This window comes from Chrysochloris asiatica, unplaced genomic scaffold (assembly GCF_000296735.1).
Source record: "Chrysochloris asiatica unplaced genomic scaffold, ChrAsi1.0 scaffold00168, whole genome shotgun sequence".
NCBI lineage: Eukaryota > Metazoa > Chordata > Mammalia > Afrosoricida > Chrysochloridae > Chrysochloris > Chrysochloris asiatica.
In genome coordinates, this window is record NW_006408686.1 from 5,053,065 (window position 1) to 5,069,617 (window position 16,553).

General features: G+C 53.3%; 1 protein-coding gene across 4 annotated transcripts in view; it reads left to right on the plus strand.

The window, feature by feature from the left end:
• The window catches only part of AKT2 (v-akt murine thymoma viral oncogene homolog 2), a 46,719-nt gene extending 30,850 nt beyond the window's left edge, over positions 1–15,869 (plus strand). Inside the window, exons 5-14 of one of the 4 annotated variants that reach the window (XM_006871420.1) lie at positions 9,572–9,725; positions 10,158–10,289; positions 11,313–11,378; positions 12,216–12,284; positions 12,724–12,846; positions 13,732–13,860; positions 13,949–14,163; positions 14,586–14,673; positions 14,765–14,867; positions 15,776–15,869. In XM_006871420.1, the coding sequence (XP_006871482.1) occupies positions 9,572–9,725; positions 10,158–10,289; positions 11,313–11,378; positions 12,216–12,284; positions 12,724–12,846; positions 13,732–13,860; positions 13,949–14,163; positions 14,586–14,673; positions 14,765–14,867; positions 15,776–15,855 (1,159 nt within the window). In that variant the 3' untranslated portion in view covers positions 15,856–15,869. The remainder of the gene's footprint in view (positions 1–9,571; positions 9,726–10,157; positions 10,290–11,312; positions 11,379–12,215; positions 12,285–12,723; positions 12,847–13,731; positions 13,861–13,948; positions 14,164–14,585; positions 14,674–14,764; positions 14,868–15,775) is intronic. The other 3 variants (XM_006871423.1, XM_006871421.1, XM_006871422.1) reach the window with 3 other exon arrangements.
• The last annotated feature ends 684 nt before the right edge of the window (positions 15,870–16,553 follow it).

Genomic DNA, 16,553 nt, shown 5'->3' on the forward strand with positions numbered 1-16,553 from the left:
AGGTTTCTGGGACTGTAAATCCTTACGGGAGCAGACTGCCTCAGTGGTCTCCCATGGAGCAAGTGGTGCGTTTGAACACTTAACCCACTTGGCCACCAGGCTCATTACTTGTTCTACCAAAGGAACAGATTTCTCCTCTCGAGTTGAAAACTGGGGAATGAAACGTGTCTACCAGTTAAAGCCAACTGAACCCCGGTGGCTGTATAAGGGAGTCACTGGCGAGTGTCCACTGTTCTCCCTCCTGGCTGTTAACCCAAAATTTGGTCGATTGAGTTCACCCAGAGGCACCTGGGGGTGGGAGACATAGTGATGTACATCCAAGAACCAGTCACTAAAAACCCAGTGGGACACATCTATTCTGATGGGTGCAGGGTCTGACAGATGGTATGACCTGCTACTATGAGAGATGGACGTGAGCCCTGCTGGAGGAAGGAGAGTGTGCCTCCAGGAAAAGGCACCACATAGGCAAAGGCCTGGGGGCATGCAGCACAGTGAGTGCCTGCCAGAGGGTTCTCTGTTGCCAGAGACTCAAGGGCTTGGGGTCTCAGGGAGCAGGGGACTGAGAGGAGCTCGGGTTCCCAGCAAGGCCTTGGACTGCAGATGATGATTCCCACGGGGCTTGGCAGGCGCTTAATGAATTGGGGTTTGTCACAGGGTTGTTGTAAGATCCAAGGGCTGATAAACAGGAAGCTGCTTCCCAGTACCTGGCACACAGTTTATAGCCTGCAAAAGGAGCAGTGGGGAGCCAGCCGAGCATTCTAGTCAGTGAGAGACCTGTTCTTGTGTTGTGCTCTCCAGCGTGGGGGAGGCCCCTGCCTTCTCCCTGCCCTGTTTTTAAATCACCTGTTGCCAGTTCAAACCCATAGCCACCTGGAGGAAGAAAGGTGAAGCTATCTATTCTCGGAAACCCTGTGTCTGGGAATCACTTGAGAGCAGTGGGTTTGGTTATTTGGTTTTTGACCTGCTTTTACTGCCTGTTATTGTTGTTATTAAATGCCGTCGAGTCAGTTCTCAACCCATAGCGACCCTGAACAGGTTTCCAAGGAGTGGCTGGTGAGCTTGAACCACCAAACTTGCAGTTCAAACAGCTTTGCAGTCTGGTGCATTAACCCACAGCGCTAACCAGGACTCCTGGAAAAAACAAAACCCAAATTCCTGCTTTGAGCCTCCAGCCAAGGTGTAAGCCAGAAATCCAGCAAGAGGGAGGCCATAGCTGACCAGTGCGGTCCCTGCTGCCTACCTCACCTCACATTGGCCTTGGTTCTCTGGCTTCTGAACCTGGGGGAAGGTAAACCTGGTACCTGGATGCTGCAGTGCCCCCCTCCCTGGGCCTATCCTGCCTTCTCCTGGTGCCTATACCCTATGGAGAGGACCCCCACCCCCACCAACTTGTCTCAGAAACGTTGAAAGAAGACCATAGTGAATGAATATCTCCATACCTTGCACCCAGAGTCAGCAGGCCAGCATTTGCCGTGTGTGCCCCACCTGGCTATGTACAAACCAAACCTTTTATGTGTCTCATCACACATACCTCAGCTGGCAGCTCTTAAAAATAAGGGCTTCCTCCAGCAGAATCGGGGCCCCATTATCACACCCGAGATGAAGATAACGTCTGTTCACTAACATCCTCCCGCCACCCATGCTGCACTGGAACTCCACAGTTGTCTCAGATGGTGAATTTTCAAGGTTGTGCTTTCCAACTAGGAGCCGTTCATGCTGATGGCCATTTCGCTCATTTCTACCTTTTGGGAGTTGTGAAAAGTGTGCAGTGATTCCTGGTGTACAAGTTGCTCTTTGTGTTCCTGTGTTAGTTCTTTGAGGTTTGCACTTAGCCTCATATGCACGTGAAAGCTGGACAATGAATAAGGAAGACTGTAGAAGAATAGATGCATTTGAGTTAGGATGTTGGAAGGGCAGATTGAAAGTGCCATAGACTGCCAGAAGAATGAACAGATCTGTGTTAGAAGAAGTGCAGCCAGAATGCTCAGCCAGGATGACCAGACATCTCTCATACCTCAGACATATTATCAAGAGGGAACAGCCCCTGGAGAACAGTATCATGTTTGGTCAAGTGGAGGGTCAGCAAAAAGAGGAAGACCCCCAAACGAGATGGATTGGCAGCAGCAATGAGTTCAAGGGTAATTAATAATGATTTTAAGGATGGCGCAGGACCGGGATTGCTATGAGTCGGAACTGACATGACAGTACCTAAAACAACAAAACTAGGATTGCCATTGCTGTGCCCTGTGATGGTGATGGTGTGCCCTGGAGTTGTTCTCTTCAGCTCTTTGAGGAACTGCAGAACTGGTTTTCACAGTGGCCGCAACATTTGACATTTGTCTGTTGTTCGCTTTTCTCTTTTAAAAGTTCATCTTAGCCATCCTAGTGGAGGCCAAGTGGTAGCTCACTGGCTCTGAGCTGTATCTTTGTCCCTGGAATGGCGCTTAGAGGATATGCATTTGACTGCTAATGGCAAAATCGGCAGTTCAAACCCTTGAACCACTCTTTGGAAACCCTACACAGGGTCACTATGAGTCAGAATTGACTCAGTGGCACTTAAAATTAACATCAACAGTCCTGATAGGGCAGTGGTTAAATGCTTGACTGCTAACTCAAAGGTTAGTGGTTCGAATCACCAGCTGTTCTGTGGGGAAAGAGGTGACAGTCTACTTGTGTACAGATGGACAGCCCCGGAAATCCAACGGGATGGCGCTGCTCGGCTGCTCCGGATAGGGTCACTGTGAGCTGGAATCGACTCGACAACACACAGCAACAAAATGGACAACGGTGTTGCGCATCCTTCATTTGCTTGTTAGCCATTTGTTAAGTCCTTTGCCCTGTTTTTCTGTTGGGTTGTCATTTTTGTGAAGTTGTTGTAGGAGTTCTTTATATATTCTGGACTTTAACGTAAGTCTTTTGTAATTTCTCTCTTTAAAACTGTGAGTGACTTTTAGTCCCAATCAGTGTAAATGCCAAAGCCTATGTCCTACAAAATCCTCCATGGTTGGGCCCTCCCCGAGCCGTTTCCTACCACTAGTTTTCTCAGTTTAGCCCCACTGATCTTCTTAAACCTGTCCCACTGCCATTGAGGTGATTCTAACTCCTAGACACCCTGCAAGACAGAGTCCAGCTGCCCCATTGGGTTTCTGGGGCTGTAATCTATACAGAGGCAGACTACCACTCCTTTCTTCTGAGGAACAGCTGGTGGGTTCAAATCATCAACCTTTCGGTTGGCAGTCAGTCACTCAATCCCTGTGTCACCAGGGTTCCTACACTGGTCTCCTTGCTGTTCCTTTAACCATGCCAGGCGCACCCCCACCTCGGGGTCTTTGCACTTGTTAGGGCTTCCTCTTCCCCCAGATAGCAGTACAGCGCTCTCTTTACCGTCATCTGGCCCCTGCTCCCTCTTACCCTGGGCCTTTGCCCTGCTTGGTTTTCTTCATAGCACCCACCTACCTGCTGAGAAATCTAATGTTTGTTTACTTGAGCCTGGCACATAAATAGGTGTTGAGTAAACGTTTGTTGAATGAATAGATGAGTCTTTGCAGCTAATTCTTTGTTGAGCCAGGCTCTGCTCTAAGTCCTTTATGTACCGTAGTTTTATGCACATAACATGTATTATATGACATTTTTCAAACTGCACAAGCACATTTTGTGCATTTGCATGTTACGTGCAAAAAATACACTGTACTAATAACTCATCTTATTCTTCGAATGTCTTAAGTGGTAGTTGCTCATCTGTAAAACAGGGATAATGATGGTAAATGGAGGTGCAGAGTGTAGGAGAAGAGAAGAAAGGAGAATACCTGAAGGCCAGGAGCAGGCAACGCAGGAGGGTGTCTGAACAGGGGAGGGCCCCCAGGTAGCTGCCGGCTGTGGGTTCTTCCATCCGCTTTCAGGCCCAGCCACTTGCTGGTGGTTCCTGAAGCCCCAGAAGGGACAGGCTTGTTACTGAGGGTGCTGACACTTCCCATTCCCCAAGGGCAGGTCCTGGCGCCCCTCTGAGTAGGAGCCAGAAGCAGAGGAGGACATGTGACAGCATTGGACTGGGGCTGCTCACGCCGTTGTTGGGACACACAGTGGTGTTGCTGTTCCCCCCGGCCTCTATGCCCCTCGTGCCTAGAGGACACCTCACTGCTCTGGTGTGCTCTCGCTGCCTCCAGTATGTGTCCCACATAGTAGAAGTCTGAGACTGTCATTCCCCGCATACAACCCTGTATGTGACGTCCAAGGTTAGGACCCCGCGTGATTGTTAGCTTGGTGGTCTGTAGAGCCTGTTGTGTCCCTGTCCTGCCCCTGCCCCCTTCTCTTCACTCATCTCTGGGGGCTGCAGGTTCCCTATGACCCAGATGCCTCCAGCCTTCTGGCCCTCCCAGCAGTCAGTCTGCACACTGGCTCCTTCTTACCGTTTATTTCATAGATGCAAGTATATGCTGTGGTTATGGAATGTGGGGAAAGGCCCATAGTCCGGTGACATCCTTCATGTCCTAGCTGAAATACCTCCTGTAGAGACCCTCCCTGACCATCCTCTGAGGAGGGGTTTCCTCTCTGGTCCCTGTCTGTGTGCTTTTACACAGCTGACTTCTCCATTGGGCCAGTGGCTCCATTGGGCTTGTTCCCTCTTGCATCCCAGCCACAGACAGAAGGCGCTCAATACATACATACTTGCTGGATGGATTTGATGGATGGATGGATGGTTGGTTAGATGGCTGGATGAATGGATGGATGTGTAGGTGAGTGAATTTCCACAGTAACCCTTGGAGATTCTCTCTGCTAGGCCCTGCTCTAAGTATTTTGAATTCCTTTCTTCACCCTTACCTGATCACGTAGTCCCCCTGTGAGTGTGAGCAGCCCAGGCACAGGGAAGTTCCAGTGTTGTCCACCAGACAGGAGCCAAGCTGGGGTTCATGCCCATAGTGTGTGCTCTCATCCACTCTTGTGGGAGACGTTGGGCAGCACACGCTGATGTGCAGTGGCTCTTAGGGCTCATGTTCCTGAGCCTGTGCCACTCAGTGCCCAGTGACCTGCCTGCTGGCCCCCCCCCCCACTCTCCCCTGCCTTCCTGAACTTTGGCATGTGGACTGACTCTCTGCTTGCTGGCTGTGTAACTGGGCAGGTGGCTGCCTCTCTGTGCCTCTGTCGCATTTGTAGGCATTGGGGCAGATTGAAGGTGTGAGCAACAGCACTGGGGTGGTAAGTGCTCTATAGTGATTGTTGTTGTTAAGTGCCATTGAGTCGGTTCTGACCCAGAGCAACCCTGTATAGGGTTTCCAAGGAGTGGCTGGTGAGCTTGAACTGCTGACCTTGTAGTTCAAACCAAACTTGCAGCCCAGCGTGTTATCGGGCCTTAATGTTGTTGAGTAATTTCCGACGCTTGGTGACCCCACGTGTGTAGAGTAGAACTGCTCCACACGGCTTTTCAGCAAGGCCTGGCTTCTAGGTGTGCTTGAGTTGCCAGTCTTTCCTAGTCCAGTGCTTAATTGCACCCCTCAGGGGATCCTTTAAGTGTTCGTATTGTTCTTTAGTAAGAGGCGGTCTTGCTCTGCAGTCTGTAGTCTTGCCGGGAAGCCTGCCTTTGCCTTGCTCCTGGGCTCCTGAGCAGTGTCCTCTGGTCCCTGACCCTTCCTGAGAGAGTGGCCCCACTTGAGCCTCCAGGGCTTGCCTGTTGGGGATCTGGGAATGGAGGCTTCTCCTCAGGTCCCCAGTGGCTTAGGGAAAGGTGGGGGACTGAGAAAGAGCAGGGTGTGCCGAGGCCTGTGTCTCAGCTCCACCACGTCCTTCATGGCTGTTTGTTTCAGTTTCCGCATCTGTGCCCTTAAGAATTAAATGGGATGGTGTCTGTGGAGGTGGCTTTTCAGTGCTGTTTTTTTCCTTGTCATGACTTGGGGGTGATGAAGGTTGATTCCCCTGGGGGACCTCCTTTTGGGGTGTGTGTACAGACACTTCAGCCCCAGCCTCAGTCCCAGATGGGAGTTCCCCTCTGCCCCAGACACTGTGTTGCAAACCCTTGAGTGCCCTGGACCGAGGCCCTTGCTTTTCCTCTGGAAACAAAGTGCTGCAACTCTGTAACCTCAGTCCAGTTGGAACAGACTCGGGGACTGGTCAGGCTGCGGAAGAGCCCCAGGTAGGCCCTACTGACCTCCTCCTGTGTCCTGGGGTGGACCATGGCTCCCTGTGCACAGGAGAGCTCCTGGCCGACTCAGTGTTGTTAACACCTCCCCTGACTTCAGGTACACAGCTGCTTCCCAGCATCTGAGTGGCCCCAGTCTCTCTGAGTAGTCTGAGCCTAGCCCTTGTGCCTGCTACCCATACCTATGGCTTTTGAGCTGCTTCAGGTGGGGCGCACCCTCGTTGGACTGTGTGTGTGAGAGTGTTCCCTCCCTCTCTCTGTTCTTAGCCAGTCCCTTATGACCTCTCCATAATTACGTAGACCCCTTGCTTCTTTAACATGTATTCATTATAACTTGGAGGGTCTCTGTGATGTCTCTAAAGAGCGTGGTGGCGCAGTGGGTGGAGTGTTGGGCTGCTGATAGCAGGATGCATGATTCAGGCCCACCAGCTGCTCTGTGGAAGGAAGATGAACCGGAAGCTCTGAGTCGGCATCGACTCAATGGCATCGAGTGCGAGCGTTGTCTTCTTCTCTTTCATTGGGGAGGGGTGATTTCTCTGAGCCCCTAAGTTGGCATTTTTCGATTTCTAATAAATAGAGTTTGATAAAGCCAGTCATGGAGTGGTTGTCTGTGACGTGCTCCTTTCTTTTGGAAGAACAGGAGGATTACTGTGTGAGTCGGGGTTAAGGCTCTGAGTTGTTCCAAAGGGGGCACAGGTTACTGCAAGTTGAGCAAGATGGGTCTGAGAGGACGGGGCCAGCATGCCCCTACCTTGCTAAGGATCGCGGCCTTCCATCCTGGGGTGGACTCTTCTGGTCTGTGGGGACAGTAGCGTTCGCTGGGACTTGGGGAAGGGAGGGCAGTGTGCCAAGCCCTTGATGGTTATGTCCACGTGGTATGTAGGAAGCGGGATCTCACGTGGCCGGACCACTTAGAGCGCCTCTTGTGTGCCTTGAGGGCCCCTCAAGCTTAGTTCTTGAGCTTGGTTCAGGATTGCTGGCCCTGGGGAAAGGTCACAGGCAAGTCCGTTGCAATTCCTACCGAGCCTGGAGTCCCTGCTGGAATTCTCTGTTCTTGTCTGTGCCTTAGACTCTTAATCTGTACATGGGAGGAGGGGGCCGTTAGTAACAGCTATGTGCTCTCTAAGTTCAGGTTATTAGAGGAGATGGCCTTACCTCCTGCTCCCTGCCCCTCACCCTCTGGAATGCCCTGGTGGCACAGCGGTTACAGCACTAGTTTGGCTTTAGCAGCACAGTGTTCCACTGACAAGGTTGTCTCGGCATGGATACCTGCCCGTTGTTACACTCAGCTGCTAAACTTGTCACCGCAGGGAGGTAGCACACACGTGTTCTGCCCACAGCAGCCGCAGGCTTCACTGAGTCTGAGAGCCCAGCCTTGGGCACACACCATTCCGTGGAGTACCAGCACAGCCCCTAGGACCGAGTTCACAGTGAACAACCACACAGCTTTACGGCAGTCTCAGAACATGGGGGAACGGATGGAATAGGCTAATAGAGCCCATCCCATCGGAGAGAAGAAGCAGGGTCTCATGGCCATGCCATAAGCACTGTGGAGTTGGCCTTGGGCTCTGAGCCCTGCGTGTACTTCCGTAAAGGGCGACAGCCGGAGTACCCTATAGGAGTTGGATTTGACTCAGTGACCGGGGATTTGGTTCCATGTGTGAGGAGCCCAGGTAGTGCATGGGTTAAGCATTGGGCTGCTAACCAAAAGGTTAGTGGGTCAAACCCACCCCTCATTCTGAGGGAAAAAGATGAGGCTAGTTGTTCCCGTAAAGTCTTACAGACTTAGAAACCCTAAGGAGCAGTCCTTTAGGTTGCTCTGGGTTGGAATTGGCTCGACAGCATTGGGTTTTGTTTTTGGGGTTTGGTTCCCTGTGTGAGGGGCCCTGTTGGCACAGTGGCTTAAGCACTGGGCTGCCAATCAAAAGGTTAGCAGTTCTAACCCATCAGCCCCACTTCTCAGGAGAAAGATGAGACTGTCTGTTCCCATAAAGATTTATGGCCTTGGAGACCCTATGGACAGCCCTGCTCTGTCATCTAGGGTCACGCTGAGTCGGAATTCTGTTGAAGGCATTTCAACAGTGAGTTTGGCTCCCTGTGGGACCTTAGGGTCGGGTGGGGTCTCAGCTGCCTCTTAGGGCTGCAGGGCAGCTTCAGGAAGGCGTGTGCCAGACCCTACCTGTTCTGGTCCTGAGAGCTAGATGAAGATACTGAGGCTTCTTTACATATTGTGACATGGTAGTGGGGCCCTGCTGGTCCTCTTTGGTGGTGGTGATGTGCCCTAGTCCAACTCACAGCAACCCTGTGTAGGGTTTCCGAGGCTGTAAGTCTTTATGGGAGCAGAAAGCCTCATTTTTGCACCATGGAACAGCTGGTAGTTTCAAACTGCTGATCTTGAGGTTAGCAGCTGGACTCATAACCACTTATTCTTAGCAAGTAGTCTGCTTTTCCCACCGGCCTACAGACAACAGCACACACACACATAGGGGATTCATTGTGTTCATTATAACTTGTATTGCACCACTGGGCACTGCTGGGTCAGAACTGGGGTAACACTGGCAGTTTTGTATCATTCAACCAAATGTGTTTTTCTTTTTGGTCTTTGGCTGTTTTCACTCCTTTTTCCTACATTTCCCCTCTCCACAGGTAGAACAGTTTACAAGAACCAAGAAAAAAATCTTCCCCAGTTTAGTTCTAACCCCAAAGTGATCACAACCCCAAACTATTCACTGCCACTGAGTTGATTCTAACTCACAGCGCCCTATTTGGGGTTTCTGAGGCCGTAGGAGCATCTGGTGGGTTTGAACCACTGACTTTGCGGGTAGCAGCCCCATACCTAACCCATAATGCCACCAGGAGTCTACAGAATTTCAGAACTACTGTACTGGTTCTCAAACTAGTCTTCCTCTTGCTAAGACCTGGTTCTCTGCCAGCTGACTTGTGCATCCTGTCCTTCAGGACCTTGCCCAAACCTCTCTTCCTCTTGAATTTCACAGCCCCCACCTCACTGCCTCCCCTGTTAGCTGGGAGCCCTGTTAGCCAGCTCTGGCCTTGAGAGAGCTCTTCAGCTTCTTTGGCTAATGAATATTTCCTTTGACTCTTGGTTTTCTTTTGCAAAAACATTTTGGCTTGTAAACTTGTGGTTGCCACTTGTTCCGAAGGAATTCTAAGGAACATTGGCTTCTTCCTCCTTTAGGGCTCAGGGTGGTGGCTGATTGTCAAGAGGTTGTGGAGAAAGGTGACTTAAAGAGCACCTGCTGGGCTCTCACCTGGCCAATGTAGGCACAGAGACGGCTGCCTTCCTTGTTCCACTCCTGCCCTGCTTTCCTACTGCCATAATCTCCCATAGTCCCTCAGCTCGCCATGGCTCACCCACTTGGAGGGGTGGGAACTTGGGCTGGGCCGGGACTCAGGGCCTTGGGTACGCATGTGTCCCTGCAGGGAGGAGTGGATGCAGGCCATCCAGATGGTGGCCAACAGCCTTAAGCAGCGGGGCCCAGGCGAGGACTCCATGGATTACAAGTGTGGGTCCCCTAGTGACTCTTCCGTGGCCGAGGAGATGGAAGTGGCAGTCAGCAAGGCGCGGACTAAGGTGGTAAGTGCACCACCCAGTGGCAGGTGACCAGGGATGAGGACTACTGATCTGCAAGCAACCCCATACAGGCCTACACAAAGTCTAGAGTGGGCAGGCAGTGGAGCTCCCGAAGGTGGCTGCCCTGGGGCTGGTCTGTGCCCATGGGGTGTGGGCAGTCCTGGGAGAGCTGCTACCCTGGCTGGTGGTCAGATTGTGCATGTGAGTATTGCCTTAGCCTCACCCTGGAGGCCATTGAAGACCTTGCAGGGCACTGGGCTGGGAGAGCCATGGACTGAAGGCCGCTTCAGAACAAACAGTTGGTGCCTGGAGCCTCCCTTCCTGCCTCCGGCCTGAGTCACTTGGCAACAGCGTCCTTTGCTTCTCCTCTTCCTTTGTTGGAATGTCCTCCTGCAGGTGCTGACACCCCCATCTCCCTTTTCTTCCCCTGGGCAGACCATGAATGACTTCGACTATCTCAAACTCCTGGGCAAAGGCACTTTTGGCAAGGTCATCCTGGTGCGGGAGAAAGCCACTGGCTGCTACTATGCCATGAAGATCCTGCGGAAGGAGGTGATCATTGCCAAGGTGGGTTCTGGATTTTAAGGAATGTAATCACAGCACCATAATCATACCCTGAGTCCCTGGGTGGTACAGACTGTTAACACACATAGCCGCTAACTGTGCACCCAAATACACCTTGGAAAAAAGACCTGGCGGTCTGTGTTTCTTAAAAGATCCCCGCCCTGGAAAACCCTATAGAGCCCTGTACTCTGACGCACGTGACTTGGAATCCGATTGACTGCAGTTACTTACTGGCCGTTTTCATACTCACTAAAAGGACCAGACACTCCTGGTGCAATTGACTCAACGTGTGCCTTCTCAGCCTGAACACTGGGGATCCCTTGGGCCAGATCATTCTTTACTTCAGGGATTGTCCTGTGCCCTGTAGCGTGTCACTAAAGCCAGCAGCACACACCCTGCTCCCCATTTGTGAGAATTTCGGATGCCTCCAGAGCTCACCAGTTGTCCCTGGGGAGAACTAAGGGTCTGGGTTGTCGCAGGTGAGTGGGAGGTTTGTCAGCTCTCCAGGTGGTAGTCTGTGTCATCAGTACTCCAACTTAAATCTGTTCACCTGGAGGACCTATGAGACAGTGCTGGCTGGGCCCACCCCCAAGTGGTGTAGAGTCAGTGGGTCGGGGTGGCCCCACGGCATTGGAAGCTGATGCTGCCATTGTGGGGATTCTGGCATCAAGTTGGTCCTTGGTCAAGGACTCTTTGTAGGTGGTGGGACCCACATCCTATGGTGTTACCACAGGGTGCTTATCATGTCTGGTGGAAAAATTGCTCTGTGGACTCGGAGGGTGGTGGTTTGACCCTCTGTCATCAAAGTCCTGTCAACTTTTCAGTCAGTGGGTGTGCGAGCTGCTCAGGATCCTTGGTGGGGTCCGTTGTTGGCTTGGGGATTGTGAATGGTAGTATTTGACTCTTGTCTTTCCTTCTGCCCTCTGTTGGCTAGGGATTGAACTGCTTTCCACCAGCACACAGCTCCTCACCTCCCTCGGTCTGTGGGGTGGGCAGCCTGACATCCGGCACTCTCTCTGTCCACAGGATGAAGTTGCCCACACCGTCACCGAGAGCCGGGTCCTCCAGAACACCAGGCACCCATTCCTCACTGTGAGTGTATTGTGGACAGCTGAGGGCGAGTGGAAACTTAGTCACCACAGTGCCCCAGATGGGAGGGTCGGCTCCTGAGTCACTGGGGCTGTCAGCTTTTACACAGAGCGTGACGTCTATGAAGAACCGATACTCCTGCCTCAGAAGATGGCTCTGTAGAAACACAGCTTCTGTCTCGGAGTTAGGGGCACCTGGCAGGGCTGGTGACGGTGGGACACGGTGTGTTTGTGTCAGTCTAAAGGTATAGTCCTGGAAGCAGACCTCTGAGTACTACGCTGCTGTCACTTAGACTGAGGGCTCCTGGCTCCGTCACGGCCAACAGCCGTCACTTAAATGGTTGAGGTAGAGGAGGTCATGTGGGTTGTTTCTTGAGCTCAGTTCTGTCCTATTAAAGCCACAGCTCTTAACTCACATGACATCTTATGAAGTACCTCAGTGTTGACAACAGGGAACAGTAGAGTCATCGTGTGAGTACGCCGTCGTACTTGACCGACAGCTTGTCTGTCGTCCTGCAGGCGGCCACTGCCACCTCCCGGGTACCTTGAATCCGTGTGTTATCTTTTTCTGCATTTAACATATTTAAACATGTTTAAACAAGAGAAGGACAAGAAGAGATGTAAAACAGCTGTAGTTGCTCAGAACGGAATTTCTCCCAGGGCAGCCTTTGGTACAGGCTGTGTGGAAAGCAGCAGACAGGATGGCTCTCTGTCCTCTAAGCCAGGCGTTAGCTCACATGCTCCCCAGGAGGATGTGGTTGCTGGGCCCCAGGTCCAGACAGGAGGGAGGGGGAAACATGCCCTTCTCCTTCCGACTCTGTACTCCCCCTACTCCCCACAGGCTCTGAAGTACGCCTTCCAAACCCATGACCGTCTGTGCTTTGTGATGGAGTACGCCAATGGTGGGGAGGTGAGCGGGCACCCCATCTTGCTTAGGAGTCCCTCTTTCTAGTGGGGAAGGCCCCAGAGGAAACATTCTAGTCTTGAAGCCCATCAGACTTCCCTTGTTCTCCTGGTAGAGGAGTGGGTCGCTCTGGCTCCTTCCCTGCAACCCCTGCTTCTCCCTCAGACGTAACTCATGGATCAGTGCTCACCACTTAGTGTTACTGGCTCCTCTTTGCTTGCTTGCATCACTGGCTGGCCCTCACACTTCGCCCTTCCTAGTTTCTTTCTTCCCTGCTGAGCTCTTCCCTGCTCACTCTCCCTCACAATGTCCCTCTGGCTGTCCCTTGCTGGCTCGTGAAGCATGTCTCACTATGTCACTGTTCTCAGTACCAGTGTCTTGGGAGGGTAAGAGCAGGTGGGCAGTCTAGGGACCTGACCTCCCCCTCCCCTCCCTTTCCTGGCAGCTCTTCTTCCACCTGTCCCGGGAGCGCGTCTTCACTGAAGACCGGGCCCGGTTTTACGGTGCAGAGATTGTCTCAGCCCTTGAGTACTTGCACTCACGTGACGTGGTGTACCGTGACATCAAGGTGAGCTCTTTCAGGAGCCAGGACTGTGGAGCATGACTCTCGTTCAAAGTAGAGTGGTCGGCTGCCATCTTTGAGCCAGACACCGCTGTTTCCAACTCTTCCAGTTAAGAGATTTGGTTGCTGTGTCACACCCATACTGCCCTTGTTTTCTAGGAGGGAGGTTAAGTTTCTAGCGAGGCACTGACCCATCGTTTTTCCCATTTTACACATTGAGGTTCATTCTGGTTCCATTCCATCAGCCATGACTGATTCAGTAAGAACTAATCCGATGTCCTGGGTATAGCCACCCAGTGCGTTCTTTGTAGCAGTTCAAACAAATAGCAAAGCTACATGCCCTATGTGGCCATGTCTCTCAGGTAATGTTGCTTGAAGGAAACTCAGAGGGACAGATGTCTGTGTGTTATGTACAGATGTAAACGTAAGAGGTAAAAGCTTAAAAGAAAAGCAAGGAAGTAAACGTTACTTCCAGTCTGGGCTGATGATTAATGGCTGGGACCCTCAGAGGTCGTCTGGGGGCTGGTAGTGCTTCCTTTTCCCTGGTGGGGTTCACTCCAGCATGATGGCCACCCGACTTTACAATTAAATTGCCCAGTTGTGTTTTATGATTTGTGCTCTCTCTTTCCTGGTGCAAATTTCCAAATTAAAAAACAAACAAACAACAAACTAGAAAACCAGTAAAAGATAGCTCTTTCCCATCTGAGGTTGGGGAGCTAGCCAATGTTGGGGCAGCAGGCCCAGCTTTTCCAGTTCCCACTTCCCCTGGGGTGGTAAGCTGGGGGTATAGGATCTGAGCCGTGTATATCCCTAAGGGGAGGGGGTTGGGATCCGGGGGGTGGCGGGAACCCCTGAAAGGACAGGCCCCAGATACACTGACTCTTTCAACAGCTGGAAAACCTCCTGCTGGACAAAGATGGCCACGTCAAGATCACCGACTTTGGCCTGTGCAAAGAGGGCATCAGCGATGGGGCCACCATGAAAACCTTCTGTGGGACCCCGGAGTACCTGGCGCCTGAGGTGTCTGGGACTGACTGGGGACATGGGCATGTGAGCCAGGGTTGTGGGTGTCCCCCCAGGCTGGCCCCTCACTGCCCCCCTCCCTCAGGTGCTGGAGGACAATGACTACGGCCGAGCTGTGGACTGGTGGGGGCTGGGCGTGGTCATGTACGAGATGATGTGCGGCCGCCTGCCCTTCTACAACCAAGACCACGAGCGCCTCTTCGAGCTCATCCTCATGGAGGAGATCCGCTTCCCGCGCACGCTCAGCCCTGAGGCCAAGTCCCTGCTCGCTGGGCTGCTCAAGAAGGACCCCAAGCAAAGGTGAGCGCTGACGCCTCTCCCGCCCCACCTGCCACCCCTGGTACCGGATCAGGCAGCTCTCTCTGTCAGTGTGCACCCACTCCTGGATGCTCACCGTCCCCACAGCTCCCTCAGGGATTCTGCGTGTTCTCCACACGGCCCTCTTTTATGGTGGGACCCTGAGGAAGGAGCAGGGTGGCCCCCCTGGGTTGGGGCTCCCGGCGTTGTAAGTGGTAGAGCCTGAGTGTGAACATGGCTGTGCCCTCACCCACCGTCCTGGGCTCGGGGTGAGGGTGGCACATGAGCTGCCCACGCCTCAGTTTCCTCATCTGTGCAGTGGGTGCTATGGCCAGGGCATGTCCAGAACAACAAGGCTGTTCAGGGCCCATCTCCCAGAACTGGCTGTCTTGGGGCTGGGTGCTGATGCCCCTGTCTCTGTCCAGACTTGGTGGGGGGCCCAGTGACGCCAAGGAGGTGATGGAGCACAGCTTCTTCCTGAGCATCAACTGGCAAGACGTGGTACAGAAGAAGGTGAGCCCCACTCCCACCCACGCCAGCAGGAGCTCCCAGGGCCCAGTTTTCCCCCAGCAGCTCCCTGAGTCTGTGTTCCTCTTCTCCGTAGCTCCTGCCACCCTTCAAACCTCAGGTCACTTCTGAGATTGACACCAGGTACTTCGATGACGAGTTCACTGCCCAGTCCATCACAATCACACCTCCGGACCGCTGTGAGTGCTGGGGGCCCTCCCGCCTAGGCTGTGTGTGTGAGTGGGGGACGGTGTGTCTGCTCTTGGCCCAGCTCCCCAGGATGGAAACCCCATGTCTGGGCAGTTTGGCCTGTGGTCTGCTTGCAGAACCTTCCATTGCTGGGTCCTCTGGACCTGGTGGGTGTAGCCCATTCTGGAACTCTGGGCAGGAAGCAGCGTGGGTGCCCACAGTTGGCGGCAGTGGCAGCCCACAGACAGTTGGGTCTTTGGGGTTGAATTAGTTCTGTGCTAGACAGTGCTGGCAACAGCAGTGACCAAGATAACCCAGTGGGGAAGCAGACTGGGCCCAGAGAGTGACCGCCCAGAGGAGAAATGCGTGCCTAGCCTGGGGTCGGGAGGCTTCCACAAGGCCACATGTCTCCCGAGCCACATTTCAGGCTGAGCTATGAGGACGTGACACCCCCTCCCCCCCACTTCAAAGTAGCAGGGAGCCATGTGTAATCAGGGAGCAGGAAGAAGGTCAAGGGAAATTGGGCGGAGGGATGGGAAGGGGTGGCCATTGGGGCCAGAGGAGGCAGTGTGTGTGAGGAGGGGGACACATTCCGGAGTGTCTGGGGAACCCTGGAGGTTTGTGGGTAGATGAGTACCAGGGCTGCCTCTGTCTGGGCTCTAGAAAGTTTTTGGCTGTCATGTGGAAGGTGGATTGAAGTGGGCCAGAGTGGAGACCAGGGCCGGGCACCACCTGAGAGCTCTGGGCTAGACCTGGGACTTGGTGTGGGGGAGGGGAGAGGCTCACCTGGAGACCCCTCAGCACAGTTACTCTTGCTGTCTGACTGCAACCCTTGCTATTGGCCCTTTCCTTTGGGGCCCCCGGAGAGCCTGGGCCTTCTGAAGACTGGCCCACCAACCTACTTCCCCCCACCCCACAGATGACAGCCTGGGCTCCCTAGAACTGGACCATCGGACCCACTTCCCCCAGTTCTCCTACTCGGCCAGCATCCGCGAGTGAGCAGGCCCCGCCGACCGACCGACTGATCACCATTGCAGGAGGCACGGGTGGCTTTTAAAAATCTTTTTATTTTGCTTTTTTTGTTTGTGTTCCTGGCCCTCACCTCCTTACCCTCTTCCCAGCTCACTCCTTTTCCTCTCCCAGATTCCTCAGCTGTCCCAGCAGCCCTGCCTCCAGGGAGCACATGTTCCCCTCACTTTGGTGCCCTGACTAGTATTGGAGACTCCACCTCCTGCCCCAGGACTGGACCTTTGGGAGGCTGGGGAGATTCTTTTTAATCAAAACCAACCTGAAACTGGTGTGTGGCCTTTTGTCTACACACTGCTGCTGGACAGAGGGGGTGGCTTTCTTAAAGGATGCCATGTCCAGCAGCGGCCCTGGTGCTGCCCCTGTCCCTGTGGCCCAGGCTCCCAGTGGCCTGGTGTGGGGCCACCCAGCCTTCCCCTACGGGGGCAGAGAAGCAATAATATGCTGAGCCCATCAGGGGCCTAGGGAAGCTATGGGGTCAGAGGGTTTAAGGGCTCCCTTGGGTGGATATGATGCTATGTCCTTCTGGCCCCAGCCTTGGCTTTACCCCACCCCACAGACTGCTCTCTGACTTTGGAGATGAGGCAAGAGGAATATTTTGGGGCTCCCCCTGCCCCCAGCCCCGTGCCTTACTAGGGCTTGCTTCTAGCCAGCCTTCCTTCTTGTTGGAC